Raw genomic sequence first — 26,285 nt, forward strand, 5'->3', positions numbered from 1 at the left:
GAAATGTCCGAAGTAAACTCCGAACGGTTGTCTTACAAGATCTTGCTCATTCTATCCCAAAAATAAAATAATTAAAAAGAAAGTAAATATGTTGTTTCAGCATAAAAATGTGCTACAGAAAAATTTTAAGCAAATGAGAGTAACACATGAAATAACAGATTTTTCAACGAAATTTATTGAAAAATGTAAGTGTGGAGATGCCATGAAATAATGGAACGTTCAAAATCTCGAGAAGATGCCAAAATCGGCATTTGTATTCAAGCTATCTCGGCGTAAATTTCGGCGTAAAAGTGAACCAAAGTCTTTAACTACCCATAAGAGTTGAGCTCGACCGAAACAAACTAGTAAGAACCTTGCTATAAACCTTGCTGACCAACATTTGTCTTACAAGATAGCCATCTTTTTGCAGTATCTTGAGTGATTGCCATCGAATTGCAAGAAAAAACGCACGTATACAAAACCACAAACACATTTATACAAAGACACACACACACACACACAAACACACACACACACACACACACACACACACATACACACACACACACGTACACACACACACACACACACACACACACGCACACACACACACACACACGCACACACACACACACACACACACACAAACACACACACACACACACACACACACACACACATACACACACACACACACACACACACACACACACGCACATACCACACACACACACACACACACAAACACACACATACACACACACACATAAACACAGCCGCCACACACACACACACTTACACACAGTGCAACTTGATAATAAAATAAAAACAATAATGATAAATATTTTCGCTGCAACAGTAATGTGGAATGTTATACATACATAGAGCGCGGGCGCAAAGTAAAAATTAACGATTTATTAACGTTAATTAACGGTAACTAATATCTGCAATTTGAGTTTTCATGATGTTTCGTGTAGCATTCCTTGGTGGCAGGGTGAAATCAGGGTTGACAGATCCATTTTTACCCAAAATATGGGCAAAAAACTGGCCAAATTCAACCCTGGAAGACACACTGCCGCAGGAACAGATGCCACTATGCATTAATATGTATCAATACGTACATAATGCACTCGTTATAAGACTCGTTACTTACTAAAAGAGTTACAACATCGCTTGGTTTTAGTAACTATTTTATGACTTTAACTGAAAGACAAAATTAAAGCAAAACTCACCGACTTGGTTTGCCGCACGCGTAGATTTTTGTTTTATCTTACAAAATGACTCCGATTCAGTTGCTACTAGCTAACACCGACTTTTGTATAAAGCTTTTGTTGGGGCCTTTGTTGGCTGTAATACCATCTAATACTTTTGACAGATACAAGCACAGTTCTAACAACTCAGGTGTTTAAAATCGTGAAAGACTTTGTACACTACGTGCTATTTTTCATAGTTTTAAACATGTCTGTTAACTACATTGTACTATTATTACTTTTAATCAACTTTATGACTTTTGCGAATAAATTTACTCAATTATGGTACCTATAGCGTAATTGGCGTACTTCATTTTTTAATATCTAAAAAGGTGTTTTAAAGTGTTCATTAATTAAGTCGAAAATCATTCTTAAGACTGCATAAATTGCCAAACTTTGAATAATGACTAGAGAAAAAGGTAAACTGGTCGAGCTCGTAATTAAAATTAAAGCGCTAAGAGCTACGAGTTAATCACAATTGTAAAATTATTTAATCACGCATGGATAACACGTCGTTATTTTCTGCTGACTTTTATCTTCAACTTTTATGACTAGAGAAACTCATAGAGCCAAAATAAACGCCTATTTTAACCCAGAACGATTAAACAAAAGGAGTCTCGCTTTGCGTAGCAAGGCCTTGTATGACCGAGAAACACTAAGAAAAAACAAACTATATTCAAAAGAGCCATAAATGATGTATACCCGTTATTTAAAGTAAAAGTTTAAAAAGCAACGCTGTAAAACTTTTTGAACACCACACAAAAATCCATTTGTTTTGTGTTGTCTAAGTAACAGATTAATGGTTGCGCAACAGGCTAGAACACGCATGAAAACTTAGTAGTCACACTTAAAATACTAAAAAAGTATGTCGGCGAAGAAGTCAATGTGCTGAACATCAGAACTTTTAAACAGCAACGACCCAACTTTTGACCATATATTACTCCAACTTGTGATCACATTTGGAAAACAGTATTTATATCATCGTACACAAACATGAAATGGTGTTAACACGTAGTTGAAATTTTTCGGACAACTTTTTTTTAATAAGAGTAGATGGAGTTCATCAGATTACATTGGGGCTATCTTCTAAGTGACCATTACTTAAGCAATTGAGTGTTTACTTCTTGGTACTGAAGGGTACTCTTAAAGTTCAGTATGGATAGTAAACTCAATAACTAAAGTAAATGTTCAAATCCCCTAATTTTACGAAGTAGAAATTTTTTTTGGCGCAGTTGCAATCATATTTCATAAACATTTTTAACCACCGATTCACTACAATAGTGGCCTATTATCTATAAAATACAGATAATAGGCAAATAAATGCCTGTATCAAATTGATGAGCTAAATCCATGCATCTCAAGAAAACAACAGTTGCCCCGAAATGTAATGTTTCCATGTTTAAAATCATGTTTGAAATTAAAATCTACCTTAATATTTACCTCAAAAATTTACCTCAATATTTACCTTAATAACTGCCTTTTATATTTTGCAAAGTGAACTTTGTTGAACGCTTACTTTGTTAACCAGTGTTAGTTCGACAAGGTACGACAACAAATACATCAATTTTTTGCACCATTTGCTAAAAATTGTACATTACTGCAGCCGTATGCCTCTGGTCTTGGCTAAGAGTCATCTTGACGTAGAACGATGTCTTGCTTACTAAATTTCCACCAAATAATTTTCCTTAAGAAATTTGCAACAAATGCCGAAGTAATGCAACATTGTCTTTTTTTTCTTTTACTCATATCGAGAAAATTTAACAAATATTGTGCAATTCTAGAAACGCAGTCCACTCAGATAATTTTTTTAATGTAACCATTTTAGGGATTTCACAATTTTGTCACTAGTAGATATCTAGTGAGATGTCTTTGCATTTTGTGTCAAAATTTTAAGTAGTCAAGATCATTAGTTGAAGAAATTAATAACTTGGAAAATTGCCACCTATCCCGATGTCACTGGACAAAATGAAAAAATATGTAGTTTCAAAATTTTGATAAGTTTTTACTTTGACTGAATTTCTTTTGCGTTTATCATCAGAAAACAACGTGATAAAATTCTGATTTGGTGATAATCTTCATTTCCTGTGAAGAAATTTCGGAGTTTGGTTTTTCCACAAAGGTTTTCCGGTAATTTAGCAGTACGTCCGTTATACGTCAAAAATCATCCGTAGCTAATATTACTGGTGCAGGAGCAGAGCAATGACAAATATCTAAATCTTATGCTAAAAACGTTGAAACATTTTGTTCAAAACTCAATTCTTACTTTTTGAAACGATATGGTGCTAACTTTGTTTTGATATTTAGTACACTTTTGATGTGTGTTCAGTATATACTTAACAGCAGAGCGAGACGGCACCCCCTATTTTCACGAAGTAAAAATTCAATTTGTGAGGCAAAATGAGACCAACTTAAAATCAAATTTCAAAAATAAGTTTTACTCCATTGATCCCCTATTACAGTTGTCCGCTCGTCTACCTACAAACTTCAGATAAAGCAAAACTTCCACTGGTAAAGTTGATGAATCCCAACGTAAAGTTCTTGAACTCCGTCTATGTTTCAGGGTAAGGCAAAAAGAAAGTTGCCACAAGATGATCACAAATTTTTCAAATGTGTTCTCCCTCTAATATTTAACAAAAGTGCAAACTTATGAACAAACCTGAAAACAAATCAGATCTTGTGACAAATTTCCTTTTACTCTTAAACTCGAATGGAGTTCATCAGATTATATTTGGATTTCTGGTAAGTGAACGTTGCGTTGTATCTGAATTTCATACATAGACAAGAGGACTAGAGTAGGGGATCAATGCTGTAAAACTTGTTTTCAAAACATTTATTAAATTAGGAGTGAAAGTGCCTCAAAAATTGGACTTTTAGTTCGTGAAAATAAAGGGTGCTCGCTTACTTTTGCAGTTCAGAATACTAATTTATAGTCAACTTGTGTTTCTATAAAAACTCTTGTTTTTCTTAGACGATATCATACGGTAGTGTTTTAAATTACGGTGATGGGCAACAGTTTTTCAAGTTAAAATCTGTTCCTAATTTGAATTATACGATGTATTTTTTTAAAAGGCATATAAAAATTTATAAAACTTTTCAGAACTAACGATCTTTAACGCTTGCGCCCCCGGTACATTATGCAGCCCCGTTACAGAGCAGGTGCCATTACATATTACACTATTAAGTAAGAATGTAGCACGTGCAATTGTCAGATACAAAAAATATGCGCCCTCTAGGCAGGTGGAGGGCAGACGGAAAAGATCCCAATTTTTATCGTTTTAACCGCTAGATTTTTAGTTAATACCCATAATACTCATCAACTTGTGCTGTCAATGTTTTTCTGTTGAATGAATGGAGCTTGCTTTATCTGAGATAGGTTCGGAGATAGAATTAATTTTTATGTTCGGAGATAGAATATGTACGGAGATAGATTTATTTTTTAAAAATGCCGTCTAAGATGCTAAATTTAGTGTTTCGCAATTGAATAAATATAACGTGATATGATTTCTGAGCTTGAACAAGGCAGCTCGGTAATGTTCGATCGCACATAAGGTTCCGACCCCGCTCATTCACAATTTTGGCATGTTTGTCTACCAAATGAGAAACATAGAAAAACCCAAAAATTCAAGTATTAAAAAAATGGTGTATGACCAAAAAGATAGCCTCCAAAGCAAATAACTCAGTGGTGGAGTAAAAATGGTGCATTACATAGATGAGATGTGCAAATACTAAGAAAAGCGAGTAAAGACGAACAGCAAAATCAAACAACAACAACAAAAATTAATTACACCGCAAACTTCATGACCGTTTCAAAAAAGAAAACTTAATAACAAAGTCAAAATAGCGACAGATAAAACTGATATCAAACAAAGTAACTTGTAATTAACCAGAAAAGATAAGGGACTAATAAATAAAAAGAGTTTTAACAATTAGACAATAAAGAACAAAAACAGTAAAGTTGAAAAATGCGCTAAGTTTAAAAAAACAGTTAACTTCAAAGTTTTGAAAACCATTCGAAATCAACTGAAAAATTCTTTTGGATTACAATTGCCAATGCTTCTATAGAAGGAATTAAAAACTGCCGGTATTCATATTATTATGCGGTTAAATGAAAGAACAACATATAGACAAACAAAAAATCAATTAAATCTTGGCAGCAAAGGCTTTCGAAACCGTAAAACCATACTACGGCCATCTAAATATGTTCGATTGCACTTTCTGCAAGCACCGATAATGTATTATGTGACCTTCCATTAGTGAAGCTAGGTAACCAGTAGACAAAAAAGGTTAAAATACAGAATGAAATAATTAAGTAGGTTCGTTTATTCATCCAAAAGAAAATCTTTAGAATTGCAATTGTCCAAAATATGTCTTACGTCTACAAAAAGAACGTCGAAGATGACAAAAATCAAAAATTAATATACTTTTTTTTCGAGTCGAAGCCAATGAAGTCAACGAACTTTTTAAAAACATTAGATTGTGTGACACCAATCTCCTTTTGAAACCTTTCCTTGACAATACTAATTTCATATTTGGCCCGTAATGAACGAGACTAGATAATAAACAGACAAAAAAGGAACAAAGTTTTAAATTTGGAAAACATTTGTTTTCAGAGTCCTGAAAGCCATCAACTATCTACTTATATCATAATATCGGCTCATACAATTCTTTATGAAAAGCCAATGAAACCAGGTCATTGCACAGGAAAATTTTTTCTACTAAAAAGACAAAAAACGACAGTTAAAGACAAAATTTAAAAAAATCAAATAAATTCGAGAAAGTAGGGTCGAAGCCGTTGAAATCATACTCTATATCCTCAAAGATTTTAATAAAATCAATTCTGCCCTCTTTTGAAAACCAATAATATGATATATGAGCTGTCAATAACGTGATAATATGAAAAAACTAGAAATAGTGAAAAAAGGGCAATTACCTACAATTTTTTTTTAAAAAAGTGAAATCAGGTAGTGTGAAAGCCAGAAAACCATAACTTAAGGCGTCAAACCGCAAAAAAGATTGAATTTGATTTCAATAGAAGCATTCTTTCATTGGTGACAATAAGCTACAAGTTGACCAAATTAAGAGAAAAATAGAGGCAAACTTCAATAAGTCATTTTTTATTTAAAAATCAAATAATTTTAAAAGTCAAAACGACCATAAGCTTTCAGGTAATGAAAAAGATACAAAAAAGTGGAGCTAATTAAGAAACCAATTAGACCTATCACTAGTGAGCTTTGATTTGGAATGTTCTGTTATTTAATTAATGTAGAAAAGATCGTATTGTTTTTTTTTTAAAAAAATACCGACTGATTAAAATCCGAATTTTTGTGGACTATACCAGTCCAAGATTGATCCAAAAATAGCCCTGCTAATGCTGTTTGTTCATTAGGAACACTTAATTATTCGATTGTTACAGATATTGATATATTGTTAGTTATCAAACCAAGAAAAAGATGCTGCATATTCGATAATCAACGAATAAATTTAGCAAAAAAACGGCAAAGTTTTCACTACAGAGCCTTCTCAACGGAATTTGAAGTAGAAAAAAGCCCCATTTGAGTCTACAAAGATTGTGTTAGTGGTGTTTGGGTCTGCACTTCCTATAAATTTAATCAGACTGGACTAAAGAAACTTAACTCGTGCTGTTTTTGATGAAAAAGCCTTATTTTTGAAATATTTAGCCAGAATTCTTGACAAAAAAAAATAAAAATGCCCACAATATTTCTTTGTCTTTACAGATAAAAATCAAAGGCAGTTTTAAAAAAATTAACAAGTTTTAGTCAAAAAGTTTCGGAAAATGTGAATAAAATATCACCGGAATTCACTCTATTTTCTCAAAATTTAAACCTCGATAACTCCCTGTAAAAACGAAAATTAAAAATCTTCTACGCTGGACAAGCTTTCTAATGATACCAGTCTCAACTCTCTACGATGAATATATCGATCGGCCAAAATTGTCTGAACAAAAAAAAACTCATTTGATTATATAGTTCCTTCCCCCTCAAGAGGAGTCGGAACAATAACAGGCAAAATTCTGTCAGAGTTTCCGATTTTAGTAATCACAGAAACGAAAGAGTTTCTGTCTGTCTTATCTCATACCTGATAAACTGAAGTGAACTTGGTTTCAGGCAAGAAAAAAAGAATGAATGAATATCAAACCCAAAATTGACGCGCGTGAAGCGGTGGGAATAATCGAGTGTCGTTTGAACAATCGACGTGAATTGATTGTGTGATTAATTTAATTTGTCAATGTTTGGGAACTAACTCCCATTCACACTTTGATCACGCAGTGTAAATATTTGCTCACATTTGTCTTCAGTTTTGAGAAAGTACCGAATTAATTTTGTCAATGAGCGTGAATGATGGATGAATAATCAAGAGTTCATATGAATCATAACGAGTTGTATAAGTAGACCGTTTTGTTCAAGATTCTGTTTTGTGGGACAAAAACTTATTAAGATCTTTGTTGTAGAACAAGTCTGCTATCCTGGAAGGTTGGTTGATACAAAATTAAAATCTTTCGAGCAAAGATGTCCAAAACGTTTGAAATATGTTCAAACAGATCGAAATTACTTAAAGCTCACAAAATTAGCAATGGTTTATTCAGATAACTCACGAAAACGGGTCCAAATTCAGATCCCATACCGGATCAGAACATGTAAACACCATGTAAAAAAGAATATGCAGTGACCAAAAACAGTTGTGCATATGTGATAAAATAACTGCATATGTGGTAAAATAAAGTACTAAAGTCTGAGTGCAGTGCAGGTCTCTCAGTCTCAACAGAGAAGTCTGCTTCGGAGGAGGGCTAATCAGTGCGTTCGAAGACTTTGTCCTTGACGTTTCGAATTTACTTGGCGATTGATAAAGGTAATTAAATTGCATCGGTCATTTATTAAAATCTTTAATCTGGTTTGTGGGCTTAGAAAGCAAAGAACTGCTAATTTTTGCCGTCTTTTTCTGCGTCAAAATGCAATCACCCTGCAGGGGTATCTAGAAACATTTCAATATTATGCAGTTTTGCACGAAAAAAACCACAAAAGTAGAAATTGTGTCATTATAAAGAATAAAGAATTTAAGTAACTCATATGTAATAAATTAGCATTTTGCCTCCTAACAAAATGAACCTAATTTCCTATCTCAAAAAAATGTTTTTGAAAAGCGTCAAAGTTTTAGGACAACTGCCAATTCTTCATTTTTTTAAAAAATGGCAAATACTTTACAGATTTGTAGATACAACTTCAATAAAAAGTTTTGTAATCGGTAATCATTTTTGTGAAAGATTTTTCAAAGTATGATTTTCTCCCATATTGATCAACATGCTGGGAAAACTGTTAACTTTAGCGGGAGTATGTCTGTTTCCTTATTTTTGTTCTTGCATAACCTAGTGATGAAGGAACTGAACAAAATATTTTGTGTTCAGTCAATTTTTTGTTCATGTAGAAAATCGGCAATGGTTATCACTAGGAATTCCAACAAGCGTAGAGTATGTTCATATAAATTTTTTGTTCCGACCCCACTTGTGGTGGGAGGAACTATATACTCAAATGGGTTTTCTTATCGGACAATTTTGGCCGATCGATATATTCATCGTAGAGAAATGTGAGTGGTATCATTTAAAAGCTCCTCTAACTTAGAATTCAAAACTAAAAAGATTTTTTTTAATTTCGTTTTTTTCGAGTTATCGAGAAATGATGTTTTGTGTGAACACTTGATATTTGACATGATTTCGTTCACTTTTAATGTAAATTTTTAAATTAAGATACTTTTTAATAAAAAAATTGATTCAAAATTACATTTCACACCACAAAAAGAAACAATTTTGAGTTCTTAATAGACAAAAGGCGATAAAAAGACCAGTTTTGGGTTCATAGGGAAGTTTACTATTTAAAAAATGAATTCTATTCTATTTGAGAGCTCTTTTTTAGGAAAATTTTTCATATTTTTTTAAGTCACCTTGAGACTAGTCACTTCTCATACTGAAGTTACGTTAATGACAAACCTGATTAACAGTTTAATGAAGTCCAATGAACAAAAAGATAAATTTCAAGTAATCGCTCGTGTTTTTTTGGCTTCGACTCTGAGTTTTTGTAATTTTAAGTGAAATTTCGATTTTTTCAAAAAAATTTTACTAAATTTTTGGAGTCCTACGGCGTAGACTTGTTGGTTAAAAGTGCAAAAGGTTTCGTAATGAGTATTAACTGAATATGTCTAGAGCATTGAGTGGACAACTTACAACTGTTAAGACCTTGAAAAGGATTTTTCGAAAAGTTTTTTTTCACATTAACCAATCACAAACTTTTATTTGTGAATTGTGAGTCAGATGTTCCATGGATCATGGATAAAATTTTAAGAGAAAAGTTTATGGTTTAAATGGCCTCGACAACTTCTTCGCGCACTTTTCCTTTGAATTTTTGGTTTTTGCCTGTATTTGTTGTTGTTTCCATAGTCATAAGTCTTATTGTGATTTCTCGTTGATTAGCTATGCATGAGAAATATCCTTGTCCTCCAGTCGAGGCATAACTTAGCGTTTTTATTAGTTTTCGTTCAGAGCTTTTGAATTTAATGGCGTTGATAGTACGGGTTTTCTCAAAAATTTCGTTGTTTTAATGTAAATATTTATATTTATTGACTTATTGGAGTCAAATTGTTTTAAAAAAATCTCCTTGCTGTTAAAATTAATTGAAATTAGAAAAGTTTTACTGAAACGTTCACTTTTATTGGCTTCGGCACTTTTGTTGCTCAGTTTTTTTTTTATTTTGCTGTAATATCCTGTTTTTTTCTTTCTGTAGCCGTAAATTGCTGACCGGTCTTATAAGCTTGTAATGGAGGATTGATTGTATAATGATACCCAAAGCAGTCAGTTCATAGCCAACAGTCCTAAAGTTTATAATATTGTACATTTTCAAGATTTTAAGGTTTATTCAATTTTTTCAGTTTTCGTTGTTGTTTTCGTCAACTTTTAACTTATTCTCATCATTGAGAGGTCTCTTAACATTCACATTAGCGTTTACTGACGCTGTGACCTAACTGATGTTTTGTTTCTTGGACAATATGCGTTTTATGAAAATTTATGTGAGTTTTGTATTTGTGTTTCTTTTTCTCCTCCTTTAGTTCTATTGCGTAATAAAAGATCCCGAAGATTTTCAGATGTGGCTCAATTGAACCTATTTATTCATTTTGTATAATTGTAGCTGAATTTGTGTAAATATAAATTGAAAAAAATTACAAATTACTCAAATAAGAAATAATGATTTTGATATCTTCACTAATTTGGGTTTCCGCAACTTTTGTAATTTGTTGTGTGTAATTTTTTGGGTTTTTTTGCATCCTTAGTCCGTTTCAATGGCTTAGGCTAACCAGAAACAAGTCATATATGTTTGATTAAGACTTTTAAGTACATTTATCGGGAAATAATTCGTTAAAAGTTGATAATTTTTGAGACTTGTAATTAATTGGTTTAATAATTGTTGATTGTTTTGAATTAGGAAAAACTATTTTTGTGTAGATAGAGTTTTGTTTGATTGTAAGTTGACGTTGTTACTGGGTGCTTTAAAATTCAGATATTGAGTTTTTGCCATGAAATTGTTGTTGTTGTTTTTTTTTCTCGTAGTCTTTTCAATGCAGATCTCATTGTAATAAGGCTTGAATTATTAAATTCAATTATTAGTTTGGTTGTGTAACCATTTTTTAAAACTCAAACATCTATTTTTGATCTCTTTGTCACAAATGTAAGTCAAAAGACAATTAAGTCAAAATTGTAGATGAGCGCGGGTCGGAACATCATGTGCGAATGCACATTAACGAGCCTCCTTTTTGATTTTGCTATCTTTAGGTGTACTTCCATTTTTGTGTATCCCTAGTAACTATTTCATCTACTATATATATATATATACATATTTATATATTTTATATTTTATAATTATATATTTATATATACATTATATATATATATTGAAATTGTTTACTACCTCCATTTTATTTTTTTCGTATCCTACAATAATAATAGCTTTTAGGTTGTTTTAGATGTTTAAGATTTTATGTCATCCTGTAGAAAAACTTTGGGTACTTGGGCCATAGAAAATGTTGTCCAAACTCTTAATCAAAAAAACTTTTTAAGTTATTGCCGTGATTAAATTGGTAGGTTAATAGGGTTCTCTGGTTTTGTGACCACTTCTGTTTGCGCTTCCTCTATTTCACGTTTAAGAATTTAAAGACTTTTCTGTTTGTGTTGACATTTAGCTTAAATGTTGTGAAAAATAGACAGCGAAATGGCTATCGTCAGCAAATTGGCTAGCTAGGAAACAGACTTACGCTCGGCGTGCTTTAGCAATTAACTGAAATTGATTCGTAAACTCAAAAATGGACTATACACAGTTCATCTAAATTCTTTTGATGAAAATGTATCTGCTTCTTTTAAGAAAATAATAGTAAAACATGCTTTGAACTGGATCAAAAGAACACTGAGACACTTGCATTACAATCCAAAGTGCCGAAGAAATTGAGAGATGTTAATTAAAAGTTTACAATGAATTCAGAAATTTACAACTTGTCTAAAATAAAAATGTTGCTGAAGACTTTATTTGCTTTATAAACCGATATGTTAGTTATTAATATTGGGCATCACTAGTTGGTTATCTGCCAAGGGTTGGGTCAAATCAATGAACTGAGGCATCTACCACCTGTTATACTCAAATTCATAATTCTCAAAGCTAGAATTTGGAAACAAAAAAATTTCTACAAATTTTCTGAAATCCCTCAGACCAAAAAGCGGTTGAACAGAATCAAGACAAATCTTCAATCTTCAAGCAATGCGTTGTAAAAGACGCTTTCTAAAAATTCTTAAGAGCAAGAGGGATGCCAATTTAGAAGTCAGGTGAGCGGTGAGAACCCAATAACTACAGACCCATTATTCTTCTCAGTAAAATTAGTTTTTTTTTGAAAAACTGTCCTCTAAACGCATCTGGTCTTTTTGCAAAAATATAGCATTATACTGCCTGCACAATTTGTGTTGTAACCCAAAAACCATTTATTCAAGCACGCGAAAGATTAAATTTATTTCTGCGCAAAGTTTCGGATGAAAAAAGGAAAACCCAGGCTCGATTTTTTTTATTTGAAAAAGCATTCGACCGCTTAAGTACAAAATTTTTATCGTAAAAATAAAGCGGCAAGGGTTTCAAGGAAAAATTTTAGAACTAAAAAATAAACTATTTTAGCGCGCCTGCACAATTTGTACAAATTAGCTGATGAACAAATAACTTGTTTATCCCTTTTTCCATTTGACGGAGGGTCAAATTACAATCAAAAGGCCGAACACGGTAGAACAGAAACTATTGAGCCAACTTTTTGCATATAAGCCGAAATGACTACTATAATTGCCTGAAACTTCGGTTGCCGCGCACAGGGGGTTGTTGGGGTGGGGATATGGCTTGAAGATACTACCCGGGTCGAGGTGTCAACGCTAAAAAATATAAGATTTGCGGTGAATTTGAATAAAAAGTGTAAGATATGCGCTCAATGCGGTGAATGTAGTGAAAAAAACTTTAAAGCGGTGAAAAATTTTTACTCACTGCTGATGCTATGAAATGAGAATTCAACGCTAAAAATCGCTTATGCGGTGAATGAAAATTTTTCACCGCTTTAAAGTTTTTTTCACTACATTAATCGCATTGAGCGCAAATCTTACACTTATTATTCAAATTCACCGCAAATCTTACATTTTTTAGCGTTGATACCTCAACCCGGGTAGTGTCTTCAAGCCATATCCCCACCCCACCAACCCCCTGTGCGCGGCAAACCGAAGTTTCAGGCAAATTTAGTAGTCATTTGCGCTTATATGCAAAAAGTTCGCTCAATAGTTTCTGTTCTACCGTATTCGGTCTTTTCATTGTAATTTTACCCTCCGTCAAAAAAAGGGATAAACAAGTTATTTGTTCATCAGCTAACTTGTACAAATTGTGCAGGCACGCTAAAATAATTTATTTATTAGTTCCAAAGTTTTTCCTTGAAACCCTTGCCGCTCTATTTTTACGATAATGCGGTTATCAGAATGTGGTCAGCAGAATGCGGTTAAAAAGATTTTGGATCTATTCTGTTAAAGCTTAGTGGGCTTATAGTTCTTACGCCACCCAGGCGCACGTGCTATTTTTTTACATAGTAACGTGCTATATAGCAACATATAATTTATAACTGAGGGCGTAAAACACACTGGGGGGGGGGGGGGAACAGAATAGATCCAAAAAATTTTTCAGCCCTACCAGGATGCGGTGAAAATTATTCAGCGCTATATGGTTGCAGTGAAAAATTTTTTTTCATCGCTTAATTTGCAAATCTTACAAATATTCACCGCTACATTCAACACTTATCTTATATTCACAGGAAATATCAGTACAGTGAGTGACAAATGGCTCAGTGGAATAAGTAATTGTTGACATGGAGCAGGGGAGAGGTTCGAACCCGTGTAGGGCAGTTTTTTGCATGGAATGCGGTGAAAAAAATTTCTCACAGCTTAAAACCGCAAATCTTACAAAAATTCACTGCATTCAACGCTAAAAGATGCTGGCGCTTTGCGGTTAAAAAAGTTTTTTAAAAAGGCCGCGATATGACCACAGGCGCAACTGAAACCACTGGTCCAAGCATGTTCCAGGGTCCCAACTGACTCAGCTAGAATCCTTGGTTTTTAGGGGTAGCTGTCTCTATCCACTGTTTCTCTTTAAATTACACTTACGCTAGCGTAAGTGTAGTTTGAATAGAAACAGTAGATAGAAGTATCTATGCGAATAGACTGCACATATTGATGTAGCAACATACTCTTAGGATACACTGATGCAGTACTGGGCCGACGATATACAATTGGAATACAATGTTTCAGCACTGATATGCTATTGGACGAGGGTCCGGGCTGCTCGTAAATTAGGTATAATTGTGATGAACTAACCATAAATGCATGCAAACCAGCGATCAGTGCAATCACACACAATGATACAATGCTCATAACCCAGGGCCAACTCAACTCGTACTTCGGGTCCGAGCTCTTCCACGCCCCAATCAAAAAACCCATCACAATTGCTTGCAACACGAACCCAACTCCAATCAGAATGAATATGACACGGAGAGAACAGGACTTGGGTTCAGCCACGACTACGTGAATGAATATTAGGGCTATGAATAGGGGTATAGAGGTTATCACCAACCATCTTGACGCTGTTATTAGAAGAATTTCTTGCCTAAAATATAGACAGACACCCTGGCATGTTTTCAACTCAACCAATCAGAGTAGAGCCAAATAGTTGCATTGATGCGAAAACGAAATGCAAAAACTGTAAAACGACCTAAACGAGGAAAACGGTTTTCGAATAATCTGGGAAATTTAAATCGAGCCATGATATTGAACAACCTGCTGATTTTGTAGGGATCTTTTGACGACTTTTTATATTTTGAGGAAATGCAAATTGTGACGCACATTCCTAGTTTGAACATAATTTCAAATTTGCAATTATTTAAGAACAAAATAGCAAACTATTGCTATTTTGCACTAATGTTACACATATTTCAAAAGAGGCTTGATTTGTTATCCCTTATCGTTAAAAATTGGCCTTGTCCAGTGATTATTTTTTCCAAGCGTACTTCTTAAACTGTGCAAAATAACTATTTCTAAACTCAATTGAGGAATCTGTGAGAAAGATATGAAAATGAACAACATTGCTGAGCTCAACTGGAAAGAACTCGGCTGACTGATAGCAAATTTTTGCAAATTTAACATTATTTTGCATAAGTTTTGTAAACCTGCCTTGCCAGGAGATAAATTGCAAGTACTTATAAACTTGCAAATGTTTGCAAATGTGGCATTTTTAGACTAGGGATTGAGATTATTGGACTTTAGTCATGAAGGATTGATTACTGCCATTCGCTTGCTATCTCTTTCAAACTCCAAGTCAAAGGCCATTTTTTCAAGGAATAACGTTGAGAGAGCTATAGGACCCATATGGCACTGGATTTCAATTAACTACTATTGTGATTGCAATAGTTTTATGACTAACGCCAGTGAATCTTGGATTAGACTACGAAGTTTCGCCATTTTTCGTTCCGAAGCACTTGACTGGTGGAGGAACTATATGCTCACCTGATTTTTTGTTCAGTCAATTTTCGCCTATCCATAAATTTATCGTACAATTTTGTGAGTGGTATCATTATAAAGCTTTTCAAGCGTAGAAAATCTATTTTTTTATTTTGCTTTCTATTTGCTTTCTTTTCTATTTTGCTTTCCAGGAGTTACGAAAGTTGAAAGTTCTGTGAACGTTTGCCTCACTTCTTTGTTTTTTCATATTTTTCGTAATTTTTGCTGAAACTTTGAGCAAGCTTTGTGCAAAAATTATAATAAAATGGTTAAAGATATCCTTTTTGCTTTTATTTATAGAAAAAACAGAGGTGCTCACTGGTAAGAATCGACTCTGTTGGCTACATTTTCCAAAAGTCATCAGTTTTTCCATTTTTTTTCATGAAAAAATGGCACCAAATTAGACCACTCCGTCCCAATAGAAACATTAATAGAAACATTAAAAAGCTGCTGATGGAACTTTTATTACTCGCTCGAGGGCTATTTTTACTTGAGGTTCCTAAAAAAGTGTTCTGGAGCTGACGATTTGGAGGCTTTTTTCCAACTTAAATCAATATTTATCAACATCGCATCGTTTACAATGCATGCTACATGCATTTTTTTCTCATTTGCCAAAATATCGATTGCATACACTTTTGAAATAATTAAGGTTTTTCACAGCAGCGCAGCGATAGCAAGGCCAGTTTCGATCTTGTCGATGAAATTTACAGTGAAAAAGTATTCAGACTTTATTCTGGCTCTGTACTTTTTAAAATATTTTGATTTATATTTATCCAGATTACAGACAAGTGTTTTTTATTGAGGGGATGAGTTATAGAGAGGTTTAATTTATGTTCGCAAAATTCTAAAAAATAAAAATTTTGTTTTCTGAGCAAAGCTTATGGTTTTTAAGGCTCCGACACGGTGTTTTTCTAACTTTTTAATGAATTATTGATTCTAGCCTTCCTTGTTTTTTATAGCCCTATGACTGAGTCTAATTATTCAATATTCTAATGACTATCTATGCAGCTGTTAGGAAAAACTATCTAATGCTTTGGTTGACGTTTTTTTTACTAATACAACTATATAAATTTTCCAAAATTCATTGATTTTTTATATATGGACATTTTATGTCAAATTAGCTGCTTCGCTGACATTTGGAAAAATTAATTGCATTGGATTGGTAGAAAACAGGTTTTTGTCAAATATTGACATTCTACAATACAAAAATTGTTCAGATTGTAATGGGGCAATATCCTATTTTTAAAAAATTTTTGCGTTTTTTTTCTTCGTTTGTATTATTTACAGAGAAGAACCATTTAGAATCGAACCCAAATTATTTTTAACGGCTCAAAATTACGCACTAGGCCAGGAAAATAAAATTATAATTTTAGTGACAAACCTAGGGAGTTTTGGCTTCAACTATGTTTCCTAAAATTGTTCGACAAATTTTGAGTTCTGAGGGTTTTCATTGTAATTTGTAGTCTTTTTGTATTTTGTAGACTTGGTCCTCTTTAGGACAACTACAATGGGCTTCCTAAGCAATTTGCTACAAAACAATTTGTTTAAAAAATTTATTTGAGAGCTAATAGTAGAAAGCTGGTGGTTGTTACGACGTCTTGAAAAGTTTGTTTGTTAAAAAAATTAATGGTTCTTTGAACTCTGCTACTTTTTATTCATAGCTCTTTCAGCGTTTAGGACAATTTCAGCCCAGAGAAAGTGCATCACTTTTCAACTTAATTATAACACAGTCATTATGTTTAAGAGAGTGATTTTTTGGCAATAACAATACGGGTTTTCAAAACATTTTTTTCTGAATATTTTTCAATTTTTGAGGTTTTTTTTTGCGGCCTTGTTATATGCGTTGATAGATGGTGCAATTTATTGTATTTTGTGAGCACATTATGATTTTAACGGCTTCGACACCTTTTTCTTGCTTAATTTAATTGACACTTGAATTTTATTCTCTATTTGATATTTTCGTAGTCATATGTCAATCTGATAAAAAAGTCTTAAAAATTTTTGATGTAGTCAAGAGGAAGCTAGTTAATGTTTTTAAAAGCTTTTAATGGATTTCAAAATAAGATATTCAATAATTTCAGCTGATAGCTAATGGTTTTCATATCTTTGGCAATAACTTTCATCCGAAAAGTTTAACTTTTTTGACATTGCCAATTTATTTTTGTTCTACTTGTTGATTACTCTAAAAAAACAGGTACCAAATCGTTTCCGAAAAAAATTCGAACAAATTTGTTTATTTTGGCCTTTATATAACTCTTATTTGACTTTTTCTTTAATTTCTTTTTAATGAACACATAGGCATCAAGTTTAATTAGTTTTTAAAGCTTGTTGTTTTCATTCCAAATAGTTGTTTTTTTCGTCCGTTTGGCATGCCTCATCGGCCCTCCAGAGAGACATTATTTAAATTGTTTTGTGTCTTGTGTTCAAAAGCCCTCTCTAAATGTGTACACTCATTATTTTCGACCGAAATGTTAATTTTTGATTGTTCTCTATCTCCTTCTTATTTGCTAGACAATTAAACCGAATGGCCCAATTAAGTCAATTATGGCTGAGCGAGATCGGAACAATATGTGCAAAGTTACATTACAGAGGCTTTTCGTTCCAATGTACTTCAGATTAGATTACAAAGTTCTTGCACTTTTTCTCGCTACTATTCATATAGCAACTGTGGAGAAAAACAAAGGCATTACCTGTTGTTCTGATAAAATGTTGAATGTTAAGCAACTGTTTGGGTTTTTTTAGAGTATTCAGTAGCCGTTGATGTTTTTCCGCTAATTAATTACCGGACTGGAAGTCAAGTTAATGAAATTGCAAGTCTTGGATTGCAGTACGTATCAGAGCTCTGATCATGTCACTTTTTAGACTTGGCAAGAATCGAGTCAAGGCTTAAGCACAGTTTTTGTTTATGTTCTCTTTCTCCTCGTAGAAAATAGAGAAAAGGAAAAGGCAGCCATTTACAATGACTCTCTTACAAAAATTGTTCAAATTGAAAAAATGAGCACACGTAAACCTGTGCACTTGCACAAATTTCACTTGATAGAGAACGAAGATTACTCTGATATGGCCCAGATATAACATTCAGCCCAACGCTTTTCTACTCGTTGAAAAAAATGGTTACCGAGTTATTATATGGAGTATTTTCAGTCGGCAGATGCTCAGAAATAGCTTGGCCAGATAAAAAAAATTCTCGTAAAAAGACCAATTTTAGCTACTTTTTAAATTCAATAATTACAATTAATGTCTGCTCAAAACTTTTTAAAAATTTCTCACTAGGTCATATATGATCCTTAGTAATCGTACTAGGTTACATATGTTTCTTAGTAATCAGACTAGGTAATATATGATTTGTACGGTTTCTCAGTAGCCATACAAAGAACATATATGATTTTTGGAAATCGTGAAGGAATCATACAATAAAAATTGAAAGCCAAAAAACCGTACAATTTTCATTTGATGGAAACTTAAAGAATTTCCTGGATGTCATACAAGGTCAAATATGGTACACAAAATATTGACTGATGCCAAACATTGAATTTGGATTTAAAACGTATTGGAAAATTATGTGAAGGTTACTTGCAATTTTTTTGCATCTCTATAATGAATGAGTTTTTGTAGGTATAAACTGGTTATCAGAATATGAAAACTTTAGTCATATAGATAGACTGGATTTTTTTTCATTTAGCACCCCATTTTGCAATAATTACTGCACTGCAGTGTCTTTTGGCGGATCCTAAAGTGATATCTGGGATGCCATATCGATAAAAATGGAAACAAATCAATTCAAGGAAAAAAAGATGTATGATTCTTGGTAATCATACTAGAATCATATATGACTTCTTGGTAACCATATAAGGATCTTATATATATATTTTTGAATTTCATACACGGATTGTAAGAAATCGATTATGATCTTCAGTATGAAATCATATATGATCCTTGTAGGAAATCAAAGAATCTTCAACCCTGAAGAGTTGACAAAAGATAAAAACCATGTTAAATTTATCTGGGTAAGTTTCTGGCTTTAATTTCATGAACAAATTCACACCATAATGAGGCGATTCACTTCTTGTGGGCCCTTAAAAACTGAAGTTGAAAAAAATGATGCATTTGACAAAAATAGAATCTTTATGAAGTCTCAAACTTTGTGTCTGAGCAAACATTTTATCAAATAGTTCCAAGTTATTACAATATTTGATTATTCAGCCTACAAATGTGTTACTTTCAATGCTGCCCCAGTGAAACGAAACTTGAAACACCTTGCCATGTCATGCGAGATCTTGATAACCCTTGCAAAAAACTTGAGACATCTTGCCAAATTCTTGATAGACAAATGTTTCTTGGAACATCTGGATAAGATCTTGACAATCGCGCGACCTAAGAAAATTGGCATGAGTGTAGAGATTGAATGTAAGCAAGAAGCATGCTAATTAAGTGAATCAGTGGCCTTTTCTAGCCTCACATATTGTGGTGTACTATTAATAAAAATAGTGGTAATCAGGATAATGAATACTAGGGTGAACAGACAAAACAGTCCCAGACAAAACAGACCCAAATAGCAAAAGATTCCCAGACATAATAGTAAAAAAAACAGACAAATGAGCCCCAGACAAAATAGTCCATTCTAAATATAGAGCTAAGCACATGTACACCAATTAACAAAAGAAACCTATTAATTTATTCATATGATGGTTTTTCAAAAAAAAATATTAAGCTGATTACAATATTATTTTTTAAAAATTATGTATGTTAATTGTTTGTATATTATATTTACAATTGCTTTAATATTTTATTTGGGACTGTTTTGTCTGGAACTATTTTGTCCAGACACGGAATACTGGAAATAAATGTTTTGAACATTAAATGTTATATTAACTGCAATAAACTCAACTTCACAGATCGTACTCAGAAAATACCACGGAAAATGTGCGATCTATGATGCATTGGTATGATGAAAAAAAAATTATTGGCGGGGATATTAAGAAAAATTAACCAAATCATGGTGTCCAAGAAGTGAAGTGAATAATTCACTTTTCCTTCTTTTTTTTCGATTTTTATACACTTTCGTTTATACACTTTATACACTTACATTTTATTTTTTTCTGGTGTCATCTAAACAATGTTTTTCACCTGTTATAGTTAATCAGGATCTTGGTCTCTTAGTAAATATTACCACGATCTCTTAATTAAATATTACCACGATCTTTCTAAAATGATTTAAGAAATTCTCTTATCAATAACTTGATTAGATATCCCACCATGTTTCCAAATAAATGGAGCAGTCTGGAACAGGCACTGCATGATGTGAGAACGTTGTCTCTGATGAATGTTTTAAATTTTTTTCTGTACCAATGAAAATGATCAATTGTTCCTCTGTAACAACGAAAATGATCAAAAGGAAAAAAAACATATCTTGCAATGTGAAAAAAATGTCAAATGTGAGAAATTGTATGCTATTAATAGTCACATTTAATATGATCAATTGCCCGGGTTGGGTTTCCACCAATACACAGCAGTGATTCACTAATATCCCATTACAGTGACATATTACAATCAGATTACAGATTTATTTAGTGCTTCCACTAGTATTTTACTAAAATTTCATAGTTTGAGCAATTTGAACAAAAAACTCGAATGACACCAAATTTCGGTAACGTGTCATGATTTTCCAATTTCTTGCTATACAGCAGTACTAACTCAATAAAAACGCTTCTTTCTTGCATAAAAAGACAAAAGCTGAAGTGATTGGGTCTCTAGAAAACTGTATTTTTTTTCAAAAAGGCGGAAACATTGGCCCAAAAGTGGTTCTGGAGGGTTGGTGAGGGCTTGTTTTCAGGAATATTGCAGTATTTCACACTGGGAAGAGGAAAACTTCCAATTTTTCAGACTGTTGTTTATGAGCAAAATGGTTTGTCGAAGAACGCCAAGAACATCTGCGAATCATTCTCCATTACTTGTGATAGGTTTTGATGTCGAATTTAGAAAAAAACGGTGATCGAGAACTTGAATCTTTATTTGAAATGAATTTCATTGCCATGAGTTGTTAGTTTCACCACTAGTGTTCCACTAATCTCGCACTAATGTCCCACTAGTGTACCAGAGTAATTGAACGTGAATTTTCTGTGTCCACTATAAAATGGCAATGAAACACTGGTGATCCACTAATGTGTTTTAGTGGAATATTAGCGAATCATTGGCCGAGAGTAGTGGACACTCAACTCGAGTTACAGAAATTTATTCAAAGAAATGTAATAAAAAAGGGTTATTTTGCAGATCCCAAAATTTTTAAAAACCGATCAACGTTCTTGATAAATTTACAAATTGTGTGTTTGCATTTCTTTTGGCCAAATTGTATTGCTGAACGGAACGTTAACATTTTATGCTTAGCTGGCTGAACTTCATTAAAACACAAATATATGATCTATTTTGGTTTCAAATTGTATTTTTAAAAACTTATCTGGGAAAATTTCTCGCGAAATAAAAGATAATTTGTCTAACAACCAATGAGAGCAGAACTCGATCGAAACGAACGTGCAGGAATCTTGCAAGATAACCATTTTTGCAAGAATCTTAAAAGATCTTGCAAGAGAACCCCTAGTCTTGAAAAGGGTACTAACACAACAGGCACTCCTCCATTTTGTAACTTCTTATCAGATCGGAAGCAAACTTGATGAGTGAAGGTCTTGTTGAAATGACACATTCTGTTTAACACAATGGCACCATAATCCCCCTTTACACAGTAAGTCCACAGTCCCACAGAGGTCAAACTGGTCTCATTTATACGTGACTTCAACTGCCTCAGACCTCCATTAGCATGCTGAAGGTTGATGAATACAAGAAGCGCAATCACCACAAACAGGGTGAAAAACCTGAAAAAAACTTAAGTTGGTTTTATTTTCAGTGTTGAGCGCACAAATTATAGTGAACTGCATATCAAAGGTCAATGAAAAATCATTAAATTTTTGTGGTAGACAAAGAAAGATGCCAAAATAATTCGAGGACAAGTTCCTCGAAAAGATTCATCTTTTGTATCACAGTTGGTGTTAATAGATCGGCAGGACAAAAGACCGAAAAGACAATAGCCGAGAGGGAAGGTGTGTGGTTTACACGCCAACGATTGAGAGTTCAATCCCCTGCCTCCGTGAAGCTGTCTGTGTGAGGATGAGCTCTTACTTAACCATAGCTTCAGGTTGACCATAGCCTGACCAATGTTGGCTGCAATGATGGTACCACGTGAAAGTTTCAGACGCAAAAAAGTGGCTATAGTCACCAAAAAAAGAGCAATGCTGCTCATGAAAAGATTAGTCTGAAATGTGGGGAATAATAAGAAAAAGGGCAGCTGAAAACAGGCTACTGTAGGCCTAATGCTGTTCCACTGCGATTACGCAGAAACCACAATTATTATTATTATTATTATTATTATTATTATTATTAATAGATCGAAAGCGAAAATTGCAACAATAGACTTATTGACCATTACTACACAAGTTTAAAGTTTTATATGCTGTCCCGATTATGCTGTTTTTGATGTGTTGTCTTTTCGATCTATTGTCCTGTCATCATCAAAAATTTTCTCTTACTTTTTTGTTAAAATATTCTTTGTCAGGTGGCGAGTTTAAAGGCGAAAACCAATCATTCAGTTCATGTACTGATATTTTGAATTTTGGTTTCATACAATCTGTAGCATAAAATTAAACAAGAACTCAGTGCTGATTAAAAATCAACCTTGGATGGTTTTGACTAGGTCAGTATTTTTTAAAAAAGAAAATCAATTTTTAAGAAATTAGAATTAATATTCAAACCTCACAATTTCAACGACAGCGCCACTTAAACGTGCCATGTTATCGATGATTTAACTCCTCTCTTGATTTTAATCTTGGTTTAAACTTGCATTCGGTACAGAAACAGAAAGAAGTCAGTTGTCCTAAAACGATTATGACGTCAAACAGTCAAATTTAAAGCATCTGTTATGCAATAATTAGAAAACGCCCAGTGTCAGCTAAAAATGAGTTTTAACTTACAGACATACGTGACTTCTCTATCCTGTGTACAGATATGTGTCACTTTTATATCCGTTATTTCGGCTGTACACGCCAGTGTAATTTTATAGTTGTGTTATTGGTTAGGCGGGCTCCCGGAAACTTTTTGACATGTACGTCTGTGATTTAAGAGTATATTAGACAACTGCTTTTAGAGGCTTTGAGTTATTACTGGATAGAGAGGAAGCCGAAGGCCATAGAGTGAAATCATTAATAACGATTGCCAAAAGCAATAGTCTAATGAACTTAGTTTACAAATGAAAATGAGAAAAAGTCTGCAATACTTCAACTGTCCAATAACACCACACATAGTCATATTAACGGATAGGAAATTCATGAGCATATATAAATTAGTTTAGTAGATCATTGTTTTTGACACTCGTTATCAATCAAACACTTGCCGCCTCGTTTCAATTCATACAAAGTTATAGACGTCAAATTAGCAGTAGTCTAATGTTAGAACAAAGTATTAATGGCCCGATTGTTGGGCACGAGGCCCGAAGGGGACTAAGTTTTTGTTCTAAGGTATTTAGAGAAGCAAAGGGTACGAAAGTGTTGAGTATCATTTGAAATTGAAGTTAATAGTACAACAATTGGTGTTAATGCTATTCAGCATTCGTCCCTGATGCTATTCAGCCTTGGTGAATAGCAATTCATCATTTTCATTCTATTCAGCATTGATCCCTGAAACTTCGAGGCAGAGGGCTTGGTTTGAAAGATTGAACTCAGAGGTAAAGAAGTAAAAGTCTAATTTTTTCGCTCTAAAAATAGTGTCCTAATTTAGGACACTAAGTTAGGGCGAAAATACTCACTTAGAAATCTAAGTTTTGATACTTGAATCAAATCTCTATATTTAATCGGCTGCTTGGCTATCGGAGACGGAGATGCTTGCATAATTTCAACTACTGTAAATTTTTAACAAGAAAAACGTAGGTTTGACTAATATGCAAAAAGTTCAATTTCCAACGAAATTCAACACTTTCGTACCCTTTGGTTCTCTAAATACGTTAGAACAAAATTTTAGTCCCCCTCGGGCCTCGTGCCCTGCACTTGAGCGCTAAGTCCCTCGGGCGACTAAGATTTTGTTCGAACAAATACTTAGAGCACACACACACTAGTTTTGCATGTAAGAAGTAATTTATTTATAGAGAAGAGTTGAAATGATGAAAAACCGGTAAGAAGCAAAACTCGTTACAAATAAATGTCGCATGCAAAATAATTTCCTAGTTTTCTGCGACGCCTTGCCGCAAAAAGCAATGTATCATCACTACTCAACCTTAAGTTCACTTACTTTTGCAGAATATAAAACAATTTCACATAACTGTTTGGCTTAGTATGATCATGAATCTTAGCGCAAAAAATTTTTAGTACACTTGCATAAGGTCCCTTGCGCCCAAGTGATGAGCATAAGTTCTGAGGGTGCTATTATTTACTAATAGCTGCGAAACCATAGCGGCTATTATAGGGGACATCGTGTCTTTACAATTCAAAAAATTTCAATTGTTTTGTGGTCTTTTTTTAAAGATCTGTTCACACATTTTCATGATTTTTGAAGTTAAATTGGAGTAGTAATTTTGGTCACGCCGAAACAGGAAATGAAGCGAAAAAGCGAGTGCTTTTGTGGCGTGAAATTTGTTTCTCTCTGATTTTAAAGTAGAGTGAGAAAACGGTGTTTGAACAAAAATTCGCTTTCTCGCTAGTGTTTTTTTTCACATGCGGCAATTTCTCTTTGGTTTTTACTGTTTTCCCAATTTTTAGGACCGGATTGTTTTCTAAATGGTTTTCCCAATCCATTCATAGTTAATTCTAGGCCTGGTTTTTTTTATTGGATTTAAGTTTATATCAAATTTACATTTCTCGCTAGTAGCTTTTTGTTCTCGCCAGCGGCATTTTTTTAGAAATGATTTTCTCAATTCACTAATAGTCCGTTATAGGTCTAGTTTTTTGTTTAGTCAATGAAAATTCTTTGAATTGTACGTCAGGACTTGTCCTGCTATGTTTTTTTAATTCATCGTCTCCATTGATGATTCTTACGACCTGAGTTCATTCTTGAAATTGACATTTAGTGACTTCTACTGCTTTGCAGTTAAAATTTGTGTACGTGACGTCATTTTTGCTGCTTTTAGGTCAATTGCGTGACTTACCTCACTCAGAAAAGTGACTTCTGAAATCACCTAATGAATATCTAATTTTTTGAACATTTACTACTGAAATATCATTAGTGTGCATCCAAGTGGTGCCAAGCGTAAATGCCTGAATAATTGAGTATAGAGTCTTGAGTTTTTGATTCAGAATATTGAATTTGAAAAAATTCTTTTGGGACTTTTTCATTATAGAGCGTATTTGTCTCATAGAAATGGCAGTACAAATCTAACACAAAAAGTCTAGTGTTCTATTAAAGGACTGGTGGTCAATCTGTCTATCTTATTTCTTTAATTGTTTCAATTCAATGGAAGGCCACAAGCGTCTATCGCGGCTATTTCCCGGCTATCTGCTTATGTTTTGCCATTTTGTTTAGAGGATCAATGTATACTAAATGACAAAAGTAAGTTAGCGCCCCCAATGTTCACGAATTGAAAATTCAGTTTTTGAAGCGATAACACTCTAACTTCAATTCAATTTTTGAGAACCATCGGTCACGTACACTAGTCCTCCAACTGACTTATGAGAAACGTTACGTTTTCAAATATCATAGGTAGGCGAGAAGACTAGTGCATGTGATCAGAGGTGTGAATTATGTTTTCAAAATGTGATTTTAAGTTAAAGTAAAACTGCCTCAAAAAGTGAATTTACAATTTTTGAAAGTTGTGCATGGTATCTTACTTTTACCGTTAAGAATATAAAAACACATCGCATCCCAACCCTTTACGGGCTTTTTTGCAAAGTAACTCTAGATTAATCTGCCAA

The 26,285-nt window shown here is 33.5% G+C and overlaps 1 protein-coding gene across 1 annotated transcript in view; it reads right to left on the bottom strand.

Moving 5' to 3' along the window:
- LOC142345018 (uncharacterized) overlaps positions 1–23,279 on the bottom strand; it is a 100,110-nt gene extending 76,831 nt beyond the window's left edge. The window contains exons 1-3 of the mRNA XM_075397101.1: positions 23,142–23,279; positions 21,957–22,208; positions 14,164–14,452 (exon numbers count right to left, since the gene is read on the bottom strand). Coding sequence (XP_075253216.1) covers positions 14,164–14,452; positions 21,957–22,208; positions 23,142–23,179 — 579 coding nt within the window. The 5' untranslated portion in view covers positions 23,180–23,279. The remainder of the gene's footprint in view (positions 1–14,163; positions 14,453–21,956; positions 22,209–23,141) is intronic.
- Between the last annotated feature and the right edge of the window lie 3,006 nt (positions 23,280–26,285).

This window comes from Convolutriloba macropyga, chromosome 8 (assembly GCF_964194025.1).
Source record: "Convolutriloba macropyga chromosome 8, txConMacr16.3, whole genome shotgun sequence".
NCBI lineage: Eukaryota > Metazoa > Xenacoelomorpha > Acoela > Convolutidae > Convolutriloba > Convolutriloba macropyga.